The 21,320-nt window shown below is 40.3% G+C and overlaps 1 protein-coding gene across 4 annotated transcripts; it reads left to right on the forward strand.

Annotated features, from left to right (window-relative positions):
• Positions 1 to 289: 289 nt before the first annotated feature.
• UBE2D1 (ubiquitin conjugating enzyme E2 D1) lies at positions 290 to 20,769 on the forward strand. Of its 4 annotated transcripts, none has more exons than XM_071748932.1 (7): positions 303 to 438; positions 11,360 to 11,423; positions 11,521 to 11,552; positions 14,263 to 14,340; positions 14,601 to 14,706; positions 16,435 to 16,528; positions 18,526 to 20,769. In XM_071748932.1, the coding sequence occupies exons 1-7, from the start codon at positions 415 to 417 to the stop codon at positions 18,569 to 18,571; spliced, it is 444 nt and encodes a 147-aa protein (XP_071605033.1). In that variant the 5' UTR covers positions 303 to 414; the 3' UTR covers positions 18,572 to 20,769. The 4 variants fall into 4 exon arrangements, with proteins under 4 accessions (XP_071605034.1, XP_071605033.1, XP_071605035.1 ...); XM_071748934.1 differs by lacking the exon at positions 303 to 438 and adding an exon at positions 778 to 911; XM_071748935.1 differs by lacking the exon at positions 303 to 438 and adding an exon at positions 6,207 to 6,600.
• The last annotated feature ends 551 nt before the right edge of the window (positions 20,770 to 21,320 follow it).

Raw genomic sequence — 21,320 nt, forward strand, 5'->3', positions numbered from 1 at the left:
CCAGATGACTTTTAGGGTCCCGTGAATCCATGACATGACCTCACCTCGCACAGGGAGGCGGTGTATGGAGAGAAGGGGGGTGTATGGAGGGAGGGAAGCGGTGTATGGAGGGAGAGAAGGGGTGTATGGAGGTAGGGGGGAGTGTACGGAGGCCACCGCCTTCCCGCCTCGCCCCCCCTCCCTGCCCTTCCCGGCGCGCCCCGCGCACGCGCCCGGGCGCTGCGCAGGCGAACAAAAAAGCGTCCTGACAGCGCGCGCCCCGCCCCGCGCCCCCCCTCCCGTTCCCCCTCCCTTTCCCCCTCCCCTCCTCCCGGCTCCCCCCCCCCTCCCGCCGCTGCGGCGCGCGCGGATGCCGTTACCCGCCCGCCCCGTCCCCTCGGCCGCGCTCCCCGCTGCCGCCCGCCCCGCGCTCCAATGGCGCTGAAGCGGATACAGAAAGTGAGTGGGACCGAGCCTCGGGAGGGGGGGGCGGGAAGGGCCCCCGCCCCGCTGCTGTCCGGGAGGGGAGCGGCGGCGGGGACGGGCCGCGGCGTAGCGGGAGCCGTTGTCTCCGCCTGAGGCCCGTCCTTTCACCCTCCGGCGTCCGGGTCGTACCCCCGCTGCTCTTCCCCGTCTGCCTGGGCCGGGCTGGCGACCCCGCGGGGTCGTCTCAGGGGGTGAAGGGGCCCAGGCAGGTTCGGGGCGCGGCTGTCCTGGGGGGAGCGGCCTGAGGTGGAGAAAGGGTGGTTGCTGCAGGTCTCGTCGTGTTTTCGGGACTCTTCACCTTCTTGAAGCTTCCCCCTCTCCTGGTCAGAGCTAATAAACAGGCTCGAGTGTTTTCCGAGGGAACGGCTGTGTGGTGGTGGTGGTAAAGTACTGGGTGAAAGGCGATGTTGTGCTAAGGAGTTATCTTTAGCAGAGGTGTGAGAAAGGTAGGTGTTGCCAAAATACTGTGCTCCGGTTATGCACAGCTTGGTTACCTCTGTGTGTAAGTTGTTTTTTTCCACATCAGAAAGTGTCGTCAGCCCAGTACTTGAGATGACCTTTGAATGTATCCTTGTTGAAGTTTCTGGGTAATATTTCTAAATAGTTAGGTTTTAATTGTAGAGTAAGTTTCTAGATTCTTGCTGTTTGGCAGGACATAGCTGGTCATGGCCCAGTACAGACAAAAATAGCATTAAGGATGGTAAACACAGAGGTTAACATTTATTCATTGGCTGTGATATAGAATGAATAGGAGGGGTTGTTGCTGTTGACCTATAACATTGGGTTGATGTTTTAGTTCTAGTTTCGTGACAGTCCTGTAATTTCTTGTTCTGAATTCCCTTTTGCTATTAAAAATGATGGTATTACAAAAACAGAGTTCCATAATGTCCAGTTAACACTGCAGTGCACAGATTTGGGATACCTTATCATAGATATGAAGTTATTTATACTTTTCTATCAGAATTTGGTAGTTAGGACTTGCATTAGAAAACTTAGTACACTTATATCAAATATTAACAAAGGCACTACAGTGATTTTTCTTCAGCAGTGAGTTCTTTTGTATGTATTATGGATATGTTCTGTGTTTTCTTGGCTTTTTAATTTCATGCTATATCTTTGAGTACTCCTTATGCTTGCATTTCTAAGAAAAGGTTTGTTCTGAATAACTTTCTTTCCTCTTCTTTAGTTGCATTTTGCTAAGGTGAACAAAGAATCTTGTAGTATTTCTGAGGTGGAGTGGTAGTTTGTGGGCTTACAAATGAGGTCCTGCTAGAATAGGATCGTTCTCCATATTTTTATCAAATTCTTTGTGTAACTTTTCTGGCTGCTTTAGAGACTTATGGATGTATTCAAAAGCCCCAACTTTCTTTACCATAGCGTTTAAAAACTGTGTTCGACAGGTGTGAGATTATGCTTAGAGTGTTTATGACAGAGTACCTTCCATCCTGTTAGCCTTATTAGGTTCTGTTTCTACTCTTTGAAAATGAAGGAATGTTTATATAGGATGCTGACTCCAAGATAGTATAAGGTTTCCTTATGCAATAACTTCTGTCTGAAACATGATGAGGTACTGGGGGAGGACCTACCAGAAGAGTTGAGATTGGATTCAGAACTGGGTACTTCTTGCTTCTAGTTTGCTTCAGAAATCACTATTGCTGGTGGGTTTTCTTTCACTAACTACCCTTACCACTATCTGCTGCCTTTCCAGGGTGAGTAAAAGAAGAAGGATTTAACCAGCAGCCTGACTCTGCAGCAGTAGAAAAGTGTCAAGGAAATAGGACTGTTGCAAACAGAAAGTTAAAACTAGAGGGAAGATGTTGAAAAATCAAACTATCTTAATGTCAGTGTAATATGTAGAGCTTTCTTGAAAATTCTGAAGTGTATTTATATGATGGTATGTTTATCCCATCTGTAACTTTCTGATAGAAAGGTATAAAGGTTGATAGCTCTGCTGTATATTGAGTGTAGGAAGGGATGTAGAGGAAACGCTATAAGGGACTTCAGAGTTTCACAAAGCACCTGGAGGAGGAGATCTTTGGAGAAGAAAGTGCTGTCAGAAAACACAATTAGTCGGGAGCTTTTCAGTCTAGACATACTGTCTCAAACTGGGATGGTTTTAAGGTTGTTCAGTATTGTACTTTAACACAGCTGAGGGATTTTGAGGAGCCTGTATTAGTTTACCTTGTCAGTGCTTTACTCAGCTACTCTGTAGCATGAAAGTAGAGGCAGTGTATTTCTGCACTGTCAAAAACTTCAGGCCATGCTCTGTGTGTTAAGCTAAAATAAATGTTCCTTGGGGCTGTATTTGCTTCTCTCTAGTCTGTAATGCATCAGTTGAAGAATAACCTATGTCTTTGTGGGCACTTTAAATTCCAAATGTTGCAGATTTTGAGAACTAAACAAATAGTGCAGGTTTTAGTTGTGAAGAGATGTTCTGCAAAGAAGCCTTTATTGTTACTGCCGTTGAGAACTGAGACACCATGGCCTTTGTGCAAAATAGACAATAGTTCAGGCTGTCAGGTTATGTAAGTTAGTGTGTAGGCAAGTTCTGTCCAGCCACTTTTTGCAGAACAATTTTCTGAGATCCCTGCTCCAGATCCTTTGTTTACATCTCTAATTGCAAGTTTACTGTCCTGTCAGTTCAGTATCATGGTTCAGGAGATGGCTTTCATCATAAATCTTGTACTTCTGGGTGCTCCTCCAGTGTTAATGAGGGGTTGATGTTATGCTTGTTAAAGGCTTAGGATATTTTGAAATACAGAATCACAAAATAGTCATGGTTGGAAAGGACCTCTGAGTCCAACCATACACACACACAACAAAAAACAATACCCCTACAATCTCTGCCATCAGAGCATGCCTTGAGCTGCCACATCTACACATTTCATAAATACCTACAGGGATGCTGAGTCAACCACCTCCCTGGACAGGCTGTTGCAGTGCCTAACTACCCTTTCCAGTAAAGAAATTCTTCCTAATGTCTAATCTAACTCTCCCTTCCTACAACTTAAGACCATTTCCTCTCCTCTTCACTTGGGAGAAGAGACCAACACCCACCTCCTTTCAGGTAGAGGGCATTGAGGTCTCCCTTCAGCCTCCTCTTCTCTGAACTAAACATGCCCAGTTCCCTCAGCTGCTCCTCATACAACTCGTTCTCTAGGCCCCTCACCAGCTTGGTAGCTCTTCTGGACACCTTTTAGCACCTCAGTGCCCTTCTTGTAGTGAGTGGCCCAGAACTGAACACAGTAGTCAAGATGAGGCCTCAGCAGTGCCGAGTACGGGGGGTCAGGATCACCACCTTACTCCTGCTGGCCATGCCATGCCTGTGCTGTTTGCCTTCTTGGCCACCTGGGCACACTGCTGCCTCACGTTCAGATGGCTGTCCACCAGCACCCCCAGGTCCTTTCCTGCTCAGGAGCTTTGCAGCCGCTCTTCACCAAGCACGTAGCATGACCTGGGATTATTGTGACCAAAATGCAGGACCTGGCACTTGGTCTGATTGAACCTCATACAATTGGCATTGCCCCATCAATCCATCTTGTGCAGGTCCCTCTGTAGAGCTTTCCTACCCTCAAGCAGATCAACACTTCCAGCCAACTTGGTGTTGTCTGCAAAGTTACTGAAGGCGCACTGAGTCCCCTCATCCAGATTATTGATAAAGACATTAAACAAGACTGGCCCTAAAACTGAGCCCTGGTTAACCCCATTAATCACAACTCTCTGGGCATGGCCATGCAGCTGCTTTTTTACCCAGTGACGAGTACCTTTGTCTATGCCATGATTCACCAGCTTGTTCAGAAGGATGCTGTGGGAGATAGTGTCAAAGGCCTTACCAAAGTCCAGGCAGACAATCTCCACAGCCTCCCCCTCACCCAGAAGGTGGCCACATGGGCATAGAAAGAGATCAGGCTGGCTAAGCAAGACCTCCCTTTCATAAACCGGTGCTGGCTGGACCTGATTCTTTGGCTTCCCTGGACTTGCTGTGAGAGCTCACTCAAGGTGATCTTCCCTATGATCTTTCCCAGTGCTGAGGTCAGACTGACAGGCCTGTAGTTCCCCAGATCCTCCTTCCAGCCCTTCTTGTCAGTGGACACCACATTAATCATCCAGGACCTCCCCTGTTGACCGGCAGTGTTGACCAATGGTGGAGAGAGGCTTAGCAAGATGCCCCACCAGCTTCTTCAGCACTCCTGGGTGAATCCTATCCAGCCCCATAGACTTATGCGTGCCTAGGTGCAGAAGCAGATCATTAACTCCTTCCTCTTGGATTATGGGAGGGGGTTGTTCTGCTCTCTGTCCTTACCTCCCAGCTAGGGGTAGCCAGTTTGATTATTAAAAGATGGAGGCAAAGGCAGCATTAAGTATCTTGGTCTTTTCCTCATCATTGGTTGCAATGTTTCCCCCCTGCATCCAGTAAAGGGTGGAGATTCTCCTGAGCTCTCTTTTTATTGTTGGTGTATTTATAAACACTTTTTAAATTTTTTCTTATGTCAGTGGCCAAGTTGAGCTCCAGCTAGGCCTTCGTAATTTTCTCTCTGTACAATCTAACAAGATCTCTGTACTCCTCTTGACTTACCTGTCCCTTCTTCCAGAGGTGGTAAACCCTCCTTTTTTTTCTAAATCCCATTAAAACCTTCCTGTTCAAGCAGGCCATCCTCTTCTCAATCCTTTAATCTTTTGACACATGGGGACAGCCTGCTCCTGAGCCTTTAAGATTTCCTTCCTCAAGAGCATCCAGCCTTCCTGGACCCCTTTGCCCTTCAGGACTATTTCCCATGGACTCTCTCAACCAGTGTTCTGAACAGGCCAAAGTTTGCCCTCCAATAAGTCCAAGGTAGAGGTTTGCTAGCCTCCCTCCTTAGATCACTAAGAACTGAAAACTTGACCAATTCATGATTACTGAGCCCAAGACAACTTCCAAACACCACATCTCCCACTAGTCTTTCTCTATTTGTGAACAGGAGGTCCAGCAAGGCACCTCCCCTGGTCAGCTCACCTACCAGTTGTGTCAGGAAGGTATCTTCCCTGCACTCAAGGAACCTCCTAGCCTGGCTGCTCTCAGCTGTTATATTTCCAGCAGACATCTGGTAGGTTGAAGTCCCCAACCAGAACAAAGGCTGGCAATCATGAGACTTCAGCCAGCCACTTACAGAATGCTTCATCTGCCTCCTCATTCTGTTTGGGTGGTCTGTAACAGACTCCCAGCACAGTATCTCCCGTATTTGCCTTCCCCTTCATCCTTACCCATAAATGCTCAACTTTATCATTACTGGTATCAAGCTCTGTACAGTTAAAATACTCTCTAATGTACGGAGCCAAACCACCATCTCCTTCCTTGCCTGTCCCTTCTGAAGAGCTTATAACCATTCATTGCAGCACTCCAGTCATGACAGTCATCCTACCACATTTCCTGGTGGCAGCTATGTCATAGCTGTCCTGCTGCACAGTGGCTTCTTCCAGCTCCTGTTTGTTGCCTGTGCTGCATGCATTAGTGTAGATGCACTTGAGCTGAGCTACTCATTTCACCCCCATCCTTGGGCCTTAACCTCTAGGCTCATCACTGGTAGGCCTGCTTTTATCCCCTTCAAGTCTAGTTTAAAGCCCTGTCCATGAGGTGTGCTGACTCTTGCCCTAGTACCCTTTTCCCCCTGTGGGACAGGGTTTTCCCAATCCTTGCGAGCAGGCTTGGTGTCCTGTAGATCAAAGCATGATAAAAAACCCAAAGTCCGGCTGGTAGCACCAGTTTTGGAGCCAGGCATTGATCTGTCTGGTTTTCTTGTTCACCTACTTATCATTCGCCAGGACTGGAGGGACAGCGAACACAGCTTGTACTCCTGATCCCTTGACCAGTCACCCCGAGGCTCTGAAATCTTTCTTCATTACCCTTAGACTTCTTCTCCTTTCCTCAACACTGCCTACCTGAAAGATGAAAAGAGGAAAGAGCAAAATATGTACAAACCCAGTATTTACTTTTGCTGTAGGCATAACAAAATCAATTTAAAAGAGATTTTGAAATCAGTGACAAACTGTTTTCTCACACATTTGAAGACTGGTTTTAAAATAGCTGGGTTTTTTGGTATATAGGGCTTGGTTGTTTTTCTCTTACAAGTCAGAAAGAAGTATTCAAACACTTAGGTATGTAAATTAACTATATCTTGTTTGTTTCAGTATGTGTTTTGTGTAAGTGTAGACTAGCAAGACATAGTGACTTGAATATTTATGTTGAAAATAACTTTTGTTACTTTAAATTGAGTCAATAAATAAAATTCTATCAATATCTATAATTTAGGTTTTGACTTTAAACTGTTGTGTCCCATGCTGTATTTGTATGGCAATAAACATGCTAAGGAAATCTGCAAATTGAATTCTTTAAATTTGCTGTCAAAACACCAGGTGTGGTATCGCAGCAATTTTTTTACAATAAGATGACATTAAAATGTTCATTTTCTGAATTTCTAATACTTAATTTTGTATTAAGAAATGTGTCAATAAACATTTGCTTTACATTTTCCAAATTTCAGTAGAACAGAGTATCATTTAACTGGTCTAAGTATAATTACTGGTGTTCTTTTGACAGGTGATTCCACACATTAATATAATAGTAGCAGTGTATGTTTGGAGTTTGTAGGAAGTGAGTCTGTGGTCTGTGGTCTAGAATTTCATTTTGAGCAAGATATTAAGAACTTAGCTGGCAAACATTTAAAATAATGATGTGGAAAAGAGCTCCTGGCTCTGGGGCTTTGTCTTGCTTAGAGATTTAAAATAGCTTTTAGTGATGCTACTTGCAGTTTCTTTTGGTCTTTTGATACTCTGCAGTCTTTATTAGGTGGTTTGTTGGTTTTTTTTTACTGAAAGACTGGAGACATTTTTAGGGTGGTTTGGTTTTGGTTTGGTTTTTTTGTTACTACTCCTGCTTGTAGCCATTGATTGTCCTAGCTGCAATGCTGAGACTATTTAACTCCTTGTTATCAAAGCATCCTTTACAATTTTCTTTGAGTAGTTTTGTGGGAGAGAGTCCTGGCTGCTAATGAAGCATGCAAGTATTAAACTGACCTTGAGGTCCTCACCACCTGTATACTTATATGAAATGAATCCTGTGTTATACTTGAAAATGAGTACTAGTCCGTACATTCAGAAATATTTCCAACTTCTATCACATCTATTTTACATCTGTTAAACTTGATTTTCTTTTTTTTTTCTTTTTGCTGTGCCCAGAGCCATTCCATTGTGTGTGTGCTGCAATGGAGAGTGGTAATTTGGAGGCTTTGTTGTGTCCAGTAATTGTTGCTTAGAGTTTGTAGCATTACATTAGGTACTCCTTTATTAGCTGCACCTCATCACGCATCCTGCTTACTCAAATCTGTGCTCTGCTGCTGTTCTGTAATTACAACCAGGAGAAACAGTTTGCTATGGGCACTCATTCATTGCAACCAGTCAGGGCTATAGAATTAATAGTATTCTATTCCACTGTGTTTGAAGTGATTAGCCAAGTTATTCCTACTGCTGTCTTCAGCTTAGCCTTTTTCTCTGTACAAGTTTATCCTGGCTGCGTTGGGATAGCATGGCATGTGTTGGAACTCTTGATAGATGCTTTTGTGCTGTGACATTCACCAGTATTTGAAGTAACCAATAATACCAGTATTTCTGTTTGCACCTCTTGAAATTTTGGATTTGTGTATTCTTGTACAAGAAGTTGCATCGGTATATGCTGTAGCTTGGAGTGTTGACTTTCTCTTCTGAAACTGAAGCTGCACTGCTTAGAGTTCTAATCCTGTTTATTAGCCTACGTACATCAAAAGTCTTCTACCAGCATTCTCTGTACCAGTGACTAACAATATTGGGGTACTCAATGCCTTGAAGTGACCAAACCAGCATCATGCAGCCACACAGTGATAATCCATGAAACGTGGACAAAACTGCTGTAACCAATTAACTTAAAAATTCTAGTGTTGACGGTGTAATAATGCCTCGTGCAGTTCTCTTGCACTTCCTGAAGTTTCAGTACATGGTTCTTTATAACTCTTCAGCCTTGTCTCTTGACACAGCAAGGTTTTGGGCTTCTTGTGATGCAGCTTTGCTCCTTGGTGTAGGTAATTCTTGTATATAGAGAATTCTTGAACAAGAAGCACCTTGTTCTTTTGTGAATATGGGAAGTAGGTTTGCTACATCTACTTACTTACATCTCCATCTGCTTTACTTTTATGTCTACTTAGAGATAGACATTCTGACTGTCCTTGCACCATTTCAAAAGATGTAGGAAAACTTGAAACCTGAATTTTACAACACTCCAGCTAATTTTGCTTTGAATATGAAACTTAAACAGAAAAACTAATGGTATAACAGTGATAGTTCTTTGTTTTTATCACAGCTTGATCTGAGCTTGTCAATAAAGGCTCATATTCATAATGTCGTCAAATGCAGTTTCTTAAATGTGATCATTTTACCATTTGTGTAATAAAATCAGATTAGCTACTATTTCTTGTGATTGGAAAATATGGCTTGTATTTGCTCTCTCATTTGAAGTTTGACCTGGTTTTATTTTTCCTGGCTACAAAAGCTCTTGAAACAGCAGTTTTGCTCTCATTTAGTGAAGTTGGTTGAAGAGAGCCTTTTCATCGTTATTAGGGAAATAGTAATAATAGGAATTGATAGTTCAGGGTTTTATCAATGTTTGATTAACAACTTACATTTTGTCATGAAGAAATTATAGTGCTTTGAGCCTGAACAAATTAGAAGTGGATCCCTGAGGAGCCTTCCCCAATTCCTACCAATTCTGAAGTACATGTGTACATATGAATGAAAACCGGTCTGGGTGGGTTTTGGGTGGGTTCTCAAGCATCTAGCAAATGAGAGTGTTGTTACAGACTTGTGACTCCAAAATTGAGTGCTTGCTTAGCAGTTCACATGCATAAAGGAATGGTTGCATATATTTTAGAGATTTTCTGAAGAGTTTAAGCTACGTATTTATCCCATCATTGCCTTTAATTTCGTAGTCTGCCATGATTGCTGTAAAACACATTACTTCAGTTTGTTTCATCTAACAGTCTTGTGCATCTCACTTTTTTTTTAATATGTGTACAAGATTTAATCTTTTGTTAGAGTAAATCTTGAGTTGCAAATTTGAGTAGACAGTGACTGGAACTGCTCTGCTGCTGGTAATGCTTGTTTACAGCTCTCATGACTCCTGGAAACCTGAGACTTGTTGACTCCCTTCGTGTGTTGGCAGGAGTTTGGCTTCGCATAGGCTGCTGGTTCTCTGTATCACTCCATTCTGAAATTTGAATCCTCTGATTAAAAAGGGAACTGAACTTTTAAAGGATTTTGCTATTGCCTTTATTGCTCAAAGCCTTGTCCATAGTGTTGTTTCTGGACCAGCATACCAGTTTCACCAACAGAATAACATTCAAGGACAGACAATTAACACTAGTTGGCAACCTGAAATTTTTCAGTATATATATATCAAAGAATTGTCTCTTAAATTGCAAAGATTGTGAGGAGTAACTTCAGATCAAGTAGTAATATTACTACTACTCTTTTACCTGGCTTAGGGTATGTTGCAGTGCCTTTCTTTTAATCCAGGGCCAAGAGTGGACCTGTAGGAAGTGTGTCTGGGTTGAGCTTCCAGGTTCGTGGTAAATTGAGTCCCTCAAAGAGAGAATTGTGTGAGCTAAAAGCTTACTGGGTGTTTTGAATGGGTAAATGTATCACAGCAGTTGAGAAGTGCTGAGTTTTAGCCCTTTTGATTGTATGGAAGATCTGCACATTACTTACACAAATGCTGTACTTGAGTTAAACTTAGTTCCAGTTTGAGTTTGGAAGTAGTCTTGACTAATGCTGTTTTGGTAAAATGTTTGCACTGTTATTCCATAAGCTAAATTCCAGGAGATATTTGCAGACCAGTTACATCTACTGTTTACTTAAATGTGTTTAATTTGAGTAATTAGTTGGCTGACTTATATGAACAGTAGCCTAGCATACATCTTTTTAGTTTTTTCAGTGGAATTACTTATACATAATCATTAAAGTTTTCACAGTACAGTTCCTATCAGCTTAGAACTGGAAGAAGTTGTTATCTGTATAGTAAAATTTTAGATGTTGAAAGTAGTGTATTGAATCAAAACAAGGAAAATGAACCAATATTAATGACTGGCTTGTATTGCATTTGACATAGTGACCATAAATCAGATGAAAGGCTGAGCTACTTTTGTCTAATTAAATAATAATTATTTGTGACTTTGTGGATTTCTGTAAGAGAAATTAATCAGTTGACCTGCAGAAACTTACCTGAATACTACTCCTAGATTTCAGCTTTCTTTGGAGTTTTTTAGTAACATTTTAAAAAAGCATGGAGGGAATTAAATCAAGGTATAGGTATGGAGCTAATATTTTCCCTTTATTTTCTGGTTCACCTAGGAACCTTTACATTTCATTCCTTTATCATGTCAAGGCAGACTTCAAGCATTTTATAAACCAGTTTAACTCAGCTAGTGTATGTAGACTGGACCAACACAAGAAACTTTTGTGAAATGAAAAGTTTAAGGAACATTTGGATTAGCATATAAATTCCTAAATTAAGCAGTGAGTTTACAGCAAAATCAAGAAACCCTTAATTTTCTTTTCCCCCTCCCCCACCTCCTCATGTCTACTTTGGTATATTTACTCAGCTTATTATGAACTTGGCTATAACTCTTAAATACTTTCAGACACTAATTTATAGCATGGTGTTGTCTTTAGCCACAGACTTATCTGTCAAAAAAAACCCTTGGGTTTTTCAGATGTTGATTTGTTTAAAAACACCACAGGTCCATCTAATAAAATCTGTTTGTCTTCTCACTGCCTAGTGATGTTTATTTTCATGCAGATGTCTTTCTAGTGTTTTTTTTCTTTCTTACAGGAACTAAGTGATCTGCAGCGAGACCCACCAGCCCACTGTTCTGCTGGACCTGTTGGAGATGACTGTAAGTTTATCATAGTACACTGGCACAGGTGACTTTTTTCTGTTGTGGAGAAGCTCAGAAAAATCTCTTTTAATTGTTGTATCTTTTTGACTTTCAGTGTTTCACTGGCAAGCAACAATTATGGGACCTGTAAGTATATAATCTATGCCCAGTTTTGTTATGGAAGGATTAATTTGGGTTGCTGTAAACATGGCAGTCAAATTCATCTGTGCTGTGTACAGGTGAAATATTTAGTAGTAGTAGTATTTTTCTTAGTAGTCTGGTACTAGTTTCGTTGTTTAGTGGTTCAAAAATCTGTTGTCTTCATGAAGTTAAAGGTGCTCCATCAGCCAGCTGCAACGTTTGAACTGGTGATGTGGGCTTTTCAAAGATGATAGTTTTGGTTAGGGAAGGTTCATCCATCTGAAAGGAGGAAGAGTAGGTGTAATGCCATGGTAAGGTTGGTAACTGTAAGTAGGAGTGGGGTTGCACAGGGTGATTTGGGGGCTTTTAGAGTTTGTTTGATGGCTGTAATGTGGCTCTGACAAACAGATGGGTTTTCCAAACTGCAGACCAGTAATTGTGGGTACTTCTGGTTTCTGTGTAGGAAAGGTCTGCTTTCCTTCAGCTGAGGGAGATCTCTAGAAGACCCCATTTCTGACTCTTGTCAAAGAAATGACATAAAGAATAATAAACCTTAAGAACAGAAAGTTTTGAAAGAAAACTAAAAAAGGCTTTTAGCAAAAAAAAAAAACAAACAACATGTAATGAGGGAAGACATGTTTATTAATATCATGGTAAGAAGTTTGTATTACTAGTGTGTTCCTTTTGGATTTAGGAATTTGGAAAGAATAGACCAGATGGTGAGCTGAATCACTATGCGAGTTGAAATTCTGAGACAATCCTTAAATCATTAGGGTGCAGCATCACATGGTGGAGAAAAGTGGAATCGTGACTGCTTTGAGACTATGTATTTTCAACACAGCTGCCGTGAAGTAATGAAAGATCTGTTACTAATCTATCAGGGGTGTGCTGGAGTTTGTTGTCCACCTTGTCAATGGCCCAGCAGTAACAGTTTTTCTTTAGGATACTAATCCTTTTGCAATTTTTCTGTAACATTTCTGTTCTTTCAAATATCAAGTCATTCTGACCCTCGCCCTTCTGCATTGCTTAAAGTTAAATGTCAAAACAACAAAGAAGTTACAAGTCAACAAAATCTTACATGCAGTTTGCCACCTGTAGTGTCTGTTCTAAAGAATGCTGATCAGCTGAGAAAGGGAAGTACTAGCATGTAAACACCAACATCTTTTAATTCCAGCTTGCAATTCACCTTTTCATATTCTATAGTGGAAAATATTATTTTCTTTGCTTCAGGCTTCTCAAATTTCTCTAGTTAAGGATAAGAATTAGCATCTTGCCAACTTTTCTCAGTCACATCTGCTGAGAACATCAACCTCAGGATGTTCATCTTTAGTCTTGATAACATCAGGAAACAGGGATGCACATACTGTGTTTCCTGATGGCTGAGGGAAGCATAGAACTAAAGCTTATCTCCAGAATTCACTTGCTTTGTGTGGAAATAGGGTAACCTCAATCATCACTGTGCTTTGTGTACCTTACCAAACATACTGTGACCTCACTTTGCCTTCTGACACTGAATGTGTCTCATCTTCAGCTTATTTTAACTTGGACAAATCCATATGCAGGCAGTCCTTTCAAGCCTTCTTGGAAGTACAGTGTCAATCTTTCCTGATGTTACCTGATGCTGACTTCTTAGGAATACTATTTATAGCCTGCCTTACATTGGAACAGTCTGCATTTTGAGTGTGTAAGATGACAGGTCTTAGCAGACCACTTCTGACTTGACTTCTTGTATTCATCTCTAAAATCAGAATTTTTTGCTCCTTTCCAATAAAAATATTTAATTTTTTAAAGTCTGCCTTTCATAAGAAAACCCAAAAACTTGGTATTTTTTCAGCTTCACTGTGGCTGAATTTCTGTGCTGCTGTTTTAAACTCACCAAGTAATGAGAGAGATTGTCTTCTCCCTTTAATCAGAAATGGCAGCACTGCTCTCTTATTTAACAGTGAGGCTTTCCCCCTCACACTTGTAGTTAATAAAAATGAAAACTTTCCTCAGCAGATGCCTTCAACAAAGTTATTTCTATCAACTGTGTGCAACCTGGACATAAACCTGTGCACATGTTCTCTAACAAAATGCATGTTCACAGATTTGTACAGGTCACAAAGATGTTGTGTGTTTTAAAACTCCCTGATGTCATCATGATCAACTGAGTTTTGTTGGAAAATCCTACTCTTTGCAACTGCAAAGAGAAACCACTTCTTGAGGTATGTATATTTGTAGCTTAAGGATGGAGGAGGATCAGAGCAGCTGTGGTGTTGCACAGAGACAGGATTTGGAAGACCTGCTCCAAGTTTTGTATTCCCCTTGGTGAGGTGGAGCTGAGCTCCAGAAGTGCCCTGCAGCCCACAAGGGGAGCCAGTTTGTAGCTGTGGATGAGCAGTTTTGTAGTTCCACCAGTTAAACACTGATCCCTCCCTTTCTCTCCCTGAGCAGGGCAGCACTCGGGAGCTGTGTTGGGCTCCTGCAGCAGGAGCCATGGCTGGCTCTGCTGTAGCTCTGCAGGCCAGTGGGAAACTTCAGTTCCCTCTGTGCCTTCCCAGTATACAACCCACAGTGGGCAGTGGCCCAGAGGATGGGCTGTGTACTGGAGAAAAAATGGATTTTCTAAGATACACACTGCTTTGGGAGCTTATTTGTGTTCAAAAGGGAGGCTCCAAAATAACTGAAATGTATTAATGTGTTTTGTTTGTTTGTTTTGTTTGTTTGTTTTCCCTAGCCTGATAGTGCATATCAAGGGGGTGTTTTTTTCCTCACAGTACACTTCCCGACAGACTATCCTTTCAAACCACCAAAGGTAAGTCCTTTCTTTGAGAAGTTATTCAGTAATTTGGTCAAATCTTTGTTTCCTTGCCTTAGTTGTTTGGGCCTAATTTTGGAAGTTAAAAGCAGAAAATCCAGCAATAAGATTTTTATAGTGAATGAACAGATAAGACTGTACAATAAATTTCACTGGTAGATCTAGTGTGAATGGAACTCAAGGGTCAATGTTAAGGATTCTGGATGTAATAATCAGAATATGTTGATACTTGGTTTTTTAAAATTTTTTTATTCCAGATTGCTTTTACAACAAAAATATACCACCCAAATATAAACAGCAATGGGAGTATTTGTCTTGATATCCTGAGATCACAGTGGTCACCAGCTCTGACTGTATCTAAAGGTAAACTCACATTTTGCTATCAATTTATGAAATTGCATACAGTGCCATGCAGTTTCCTTTTGTATTACTGAACTGTCTAAGGGTGGCAGTGGGAACTTATCCCACTGCAGGTTACAGAAGTGGCAGATTCCATTTGAACTCTTACTATGATCCAAAGTATTGCACAGTTTATTCAGAGTGTCAAATAACAAAATATTTGCATGTCAAAGAAATGTTCTAAAACAAATAAGGTAAATTAATACATGTCCAGCTAGCCTGAAATGCAACTTCTGTATTATAGCTGACTGTGCATGCAGAACGGAGGAGAAAACTGGTGAAGAGAGCTTCAAAATCAAATGATGAATTTGGATGTAAATGGAAAACTCTTATACTAATGAATTTGGGTGTACTTCAGAGCTCTTTGGGTTGCCTGAGCATCCTTGTATGGGATAAGATCTTAAGTATGCTTTAATTTAAAATGAGGTTTGTTCTGGTTTGTATTCCTGTATAAGATGAATATTTTAAAATGCAGCTGCTTTGAAAGCAGTGAGTAAAGTATTTATAAAAATATTCCAGTCCTGTAATAAAACTTTCTCCAGTCAGACACTGGATTTTTGGAACACTGAGATTGCAGATAATTGATTCTTCTGTTGTAAGCAGTTTGTGTCACTTCAAACTGTCTAAAATGTGTGTACTATTAGTGTTTATCCTCACCCATCTTCAAGATGCTTAGCCACACTTTTAGTCATACTGCAGAAAGTTCTCTTGTGACCAGAAAAGTTAAACATCACGTCTTGCTTATTGCTAGAGAGCTCTCTAAACTATGCACCTTTTTTAGAAAGGTATGGGAAAAATTGTCAGTCTTTTTCCAGTGGAAATTGCTCTATGCAATTGTTAAACCTCCATGGAAAAGCAACTTCACTCATGCATAGCAACCCTGCGTAGTACTTAGAAGTTAAATACAATCTAAATTTAATTCTGTTTCTTGGTGTAGTTGCTAAAGCCATGAATTATTCTTGTGTGTAATTGGTATCAACTTTACAGGTAAATCAGTTGGTTTTTTTATTGCTGAGCAAAAATTGTCTTGTTCCTAGTTATTTAGAAGGTATTTAGCAAATAAGAGTCAGAACTTGTGTTTAACAGTTGGCATTTACAACTGAAAGCTCCCAAGTTTTCAGCCATGCTTGCACATCATGTATATTTTTTAACATGAGCTCAATGGCTCATGGAAGCTTCTCCTTTGCAGTTCTTGTTTTACTGAATCAAAGGATTCCAGTGTACCAATAGGAACTCTGATAGGTGTGCCCAAATATGCTAACCTCATTTGCTAAAATTGATGGTGCTTATAATACTTAATAAAATGAAATATCTTAGTATGAAGGGGTTGAACTTTCTATAGCTAAAAAAAAGAGAGCTGTTTGGGGTTTTTTTATAACAAGACGAAACAAAGAAAAAAAGAACTATTTTATGTCAGATCCTTATTGTAGAATCAGATACCCTTTCAGAACATGTTTAGAATTACTACAGGTCCATGAGTTGTGAGTTCTCTAGACAAGTATTAGGTGTTGTTTACTTAGGATCCAGAAAAATTATGCTATATAAATGTTTCTGAGCAGAACTGCTGTGTAAAAGCTTAATATGCATTCTCTTTCCAATCTCTCTTCTACCATTCTCCTTTAGTTTACTGGAATATATTAAAGGCTTATAGCAATAAAGCAAACTAACCTGTCTAGTGTCTCTTTTATTTAGTTTTATTGTCCATATGCTCCTTACTTTGTGATCCTAATCCCGATGATCCTTTAGTACCGGATATTGCACAGATCTACAAGTCAGACAAGGAAAAGTGAGTATAACATGTACATATTTGTGTGTGTGTGTTACTTGCAGATGGTTGTCTGCTATGCCACCTTCTGTCTTACTTTAAGATACTCTTTATAGATTTCTACAGGATTAGATTTTTAAATTTTGAAAATACCTATCAGTGGAATGTCAAGCAGAAAACTTTAGACATACACCACTCTTGGATACTTTGTAATTTTTGTACTTAATGTTACATAAAACCTTTACACTTTCCTGCTGTGTTTATAGTCATTGCATAAAAAATCGTTCCCAAATAGGAATTATTTGTTGCTGTTGTGATCCTCTGGTTGTAAAACCTGTGCCTTTAGTAAGAAGTTAGATATGCTGAAGGCCAGATTGGATGGGGCTTTGAGTAACCTGGTCGAGGGGGAGTTGTCCCTGCCCATGCAGGGGGGTTGGAACTGGATGGTCTTTAAGGTCACTTCCAACTGAAACCATTCTGTGAATCTATGGTATGATTCTATGAATAACAAATGTGGTTTTGACATAATTTGTAAATGTTGCATAGACTGATAGTCAGATATTTTTAGTAGGAAGAACCATTGTTACACTTGTTGCAATATGTAGCATCTTACAGAGAAAAAGAACCTCTTACTTTCTAGAGCAGCTGTAGAGCTTGGGAGGAAGTTTCTCATCTTGGGTAGACAACGTGGACAGGATGTAACTGAAGCCTTTACTTTGAGGACTTCCAGCTCTAAAAGTACTACACTGACTGGAATGTCTGGTTTTCACAAAATTCAGTTTTAAGGCTTGCTGACTCCTAAGGAGGGTTTTGAAATGCTGTCTTACAACTACATGAATGGCAGACCCTTCACACTATCAGACAGCAGGATTTAGAAGTCACTTGCAAGCCTGGTGCTTTGGTGTAGTGGTGTTTCTTTCCAGAGCACTACCTCTCCACAGTGATTCATTTGATCTGTCACCCTTTGAACAGTGTCATCTGTGGATATCTGCACCAAGGGGTGCATTGGTTTCTTAAGAGCTTGTTGCAGTTGTGGCTGGCAGTAAGCTCAGATCCTTTATTTGGCAGATTAGACTGCATGATTTCCAAAGGGTTCCATGGAGAAAATACTACATGTGTGAGATTTTCTATCATAGCTGCTCTCTACTGTTGTACCAGCTACCTGGTTCTCCTGGACTTACAAACTTTAAAAATTTATGCATGGAAAAAGTTACAGAATCAGTGATCTGGGAAGGAGATACTACTTTGTTTGCCAATGGGAGATTTTATTAAACTCTGCTGCTATAGGTGTTTTGAGGACAATCCAGGATGCATTCTACAGTCATACCAGCATGGCCTGACCTGTCTTCTGTAACAGGGTTTTAGCACCTGTGGATTTTCTAGGTGTGTGTGGAATTAAGAAAGAAAGACTGAAACACAAAATTAGTTTAGGATAGTAAACAATAAGTAGAAGTTGCTAAGGTTTTCCAATTACATCCAGTCCTGATTTGCCAAGAATGAAATAACCTTCCCCAAAATTAAACTGTCACAAATTTTTCTGGTGGCCTTGACAATAAATTAAATAGTCAAAGCCATGCAGTGCATTTATAGCCAGCCTACATAATATTGTTTATCTGATGAGTTCTTCAGGCTATGGAAAAGGTTATAGATTCAGTTTGAGGCAGGCTTTTTATCCTTAGGACCTAAGATGATTTTTGTTAGCCTTCCTGTTAACTATTGTAATTGTTAGATTCTTTGTCATGTTCCTTTTAGGCTACAAATATGGGAACCAGTTGTGAAATGCAAATTAAGTATAATGATATGCATTTTAATACAAACTCATGAGACTGATTTTCAGTGAGTTTAAGTAGCTTTGGTAACTGAACATACTAAGGGTGTATCTTGGATTTTAGGCCATTTTAACATTTGAATCAGTGCAAAGAGGTGAAAAGCTCACTAATGTCTGGATTAAGTAAATATGTGACCTTTGTCAATGTATTGCTAACAGCTCTTCACTGTATTGCCTTTTTTTCATACAGATACAACAGACAAGCAAGAGAATGGACTCAGAAATATGCAATGTAAACTTGTGAAGACTTTTCATATACCACAGAGTACTGTACATTTTAGAATTTTTTCAAAATTAGAAGGAAATGGAGCACAGTTTACTGTTTCAGTGTGTCATGATGCCCCTCGAATTTTTTTTTTTTCCACCCATGTAAGTGTGTTTCTGGAGCAAGGGAGAACAGACTTCTAAAAATAACCTTATGACTGTGATAAGAATATTTATCCTCTTTGTATGCTTTGCAGAAGACATTTATTATGGTTTTTAAGACTTGGACACCTGCATCTTCAGACTAGCAGATCCATAATGCAGTTGTAAAACAACCAAAATATTTTTGCTGGAAAAAGTAGCTCTTTTTATGTGATGAATACTGTATGTGTGTCCTTAAAGTACATTGTCTGTTTCATAGGAGTGTTTAAATTTTATTTTGTTAGTTCACTTATATAATTTTTTTTTTTACTGTATAGACTGAATATTTTATTTACCATGTAAGTCGTTTGATTTAGGACTTACTTGCTTGTGCACAATATTGACAAGATACAACTGCTAGTAATGAAAGTAATTGGACTATCCCACCCATCAGGGTATTCTAAATACTGACTGCAGATTTCTTAAAGTAATCTTTGCACTGTATTTCTTTGTACGCTGATTATGGAGAAACACTTGGTTTTGATTCTGTTGCATACTTGACTTAATTTTATTGCAATGTGAACTAATTGCACTGCTTTGTAGAAAGATATGTAACCGTTTTGTTGCTATTCACAACTGATTTTTGACATGTGGGCAACATAACACTATTACAGACCTTTACAAATCTAAATGTAGCCTTTTCCGTATAAATAAAATGCATTTTCTACTACTTGTCTTGGCTTTTTTTTTTTTTTTTAAATAATGCATATTCATAAAGTGCTTCTTCTAACATGAGAGAATCAAAATACTAGATTATGCATGTGTCTTGTAAACAAAAAGGAAAATAAAGCCATGCATCATATATTATTCAGACTTGCATTGCTATGAATTTTTCTGCTAGCTTTAGCTAATATATAGAATGCTATGCCCATTGTTTTATGTAGGTTTTCCACTAGTTTAATTACAACTATATTAATTTCTGGAGGAAATACCACAAGTGTTTTAACGTGATACACTTCAGTGAAGGCTGTGCATCTGCAGTATCAGAGTATTACAGTAAACTTCTTGCACTTGAAGCTAACTTTTCCCTTAACCAGCACTTGTGTTGCTTCAAACTATGCATGTGGAAAACCCAGACTGGAGAGGGGCAAGCTTTTTCTGAAGTGGATGAAAACCAGAATTTTCCTACTGTATAGTCTTCTTGGTTATCTGAAAATAAAAATGCTTGACTGATGTTTTTCTCTGTACCTTGCACATGAAAGAAAATTGGGAGTTGGGAAATTTGTCATTATAGTATACATTTATAAGACTATCAAAATATTTGGGTTTTCCCCTGCAATGAATGCCAAACTGGAATTTGGGGTGTGGGTGAATGTTGTTACCTTGATGGTTGTTGACCCCAGTAGAGTTAAGTTGATCATATATGGGGAGAATGTCACTTCTGTGCTACAGTTTTATCTGTGATTTAATGATAACTTTTGAAAAGAAAAAAAAAGCTTGATGGAGAGTCACTCCATTGATCTTAAAATAATCTTTGTTCACTTTAGATTGTAAGATGAATACATGTTTTTTGTTATTAAAATGAATGCTACATTGCACTTGAACTAGGACAATGTAGCTCTGAGGGCAAAGCCATTGCTTGTACTTAAAGCTAAAATGGTGGCAGAAAACTTTGACCACCAGAATGTGTTCCCAGAGTTATTTTTTCTGGATTGGTATTAACACATTTGTTCTAGGAGTTATTTAAATGTTTGCAATATTTGTATTGAACTGTGTGAAACTGGAAGTTTGACTTGCATCTCAGCATATTCTCTTGGTTTCCTGATTTGTCCTAGGGATGGTTTGAAAATATTTCATGTCAGTTGCTGGGGTTTTTTGTTTGTTTGTTTTCTTTGCCGTGTGCCTTTTGTGGAGGGAATGACTCCATCAGAGTGCAGGACGAGCAGGATGATCAAAAAAACAAAGACCAGCAGCAATGAGTGTGTTTGCCTATGGCATATTTATACACTTTAAAAAAAAAATGTCTTATGGATACGCTGTGTTAGAGGTGTGAAGCTAAGTCTTTGATTAAAAACTTAAGTCTTTCAAAGAGTTGGTCAGATTTAATCTATGGAGATGGACATCTCTGCTATTGCTTCTTCAGACTTCCTTTGTTAATTCTTTTTAACCGGGGAAAAACTGTAGGTGAAAGGTTTTGCCATCCTGTAGTGTTTCCTGCGATGGCAAAAAGGGGAATGATCTCTGTGTCCTCTTCCCCAGTCAGAGCTGCGCTGTCTCCCCTGCCAGGCACCACCCGGAGGTGCGCTCTGCCTTTGCCACAGACACAAGATTGCTGGCAAGAGGCAATCAGTGAGCCTGTACCGTTAATTTTTGCCCGGAGCTACTCAATTTCTGCTCTATTACTTTCTATTCTGCATTGGTTTCTGCCACACTGAGACCTGGCACAGGAACCAAGGAAGAAAACTACCGAGAAACAGGCGTGCCTGTCAGGAGGGCTGGGGAATGACCTGCGTGCCCCGGGCGCTCGGTGCTCAGGGGTCGGGCCAGGCAGCTTTAACCCGAGGAGGGGGGGATTTGAACCCGGCGGGGTTTAACCCGGGGAGGCGGGGATTTGAACCCGGGAAACGGGGGATGTGACCC

This window comes from Heliangelus exortis, chromosome 7 (assembly GCF_036169615.1).
Source record: "Heliangelus exortis chromosome 7, bHelExo1.hap1, whole genome shotgun sequence".
NCBI classification, from domain to species: Eukaryota; Metazoa; Chordata; class Aves; order Apodiformes; family Trochilidae; genus Heliangelus; species Heliangelus exortis.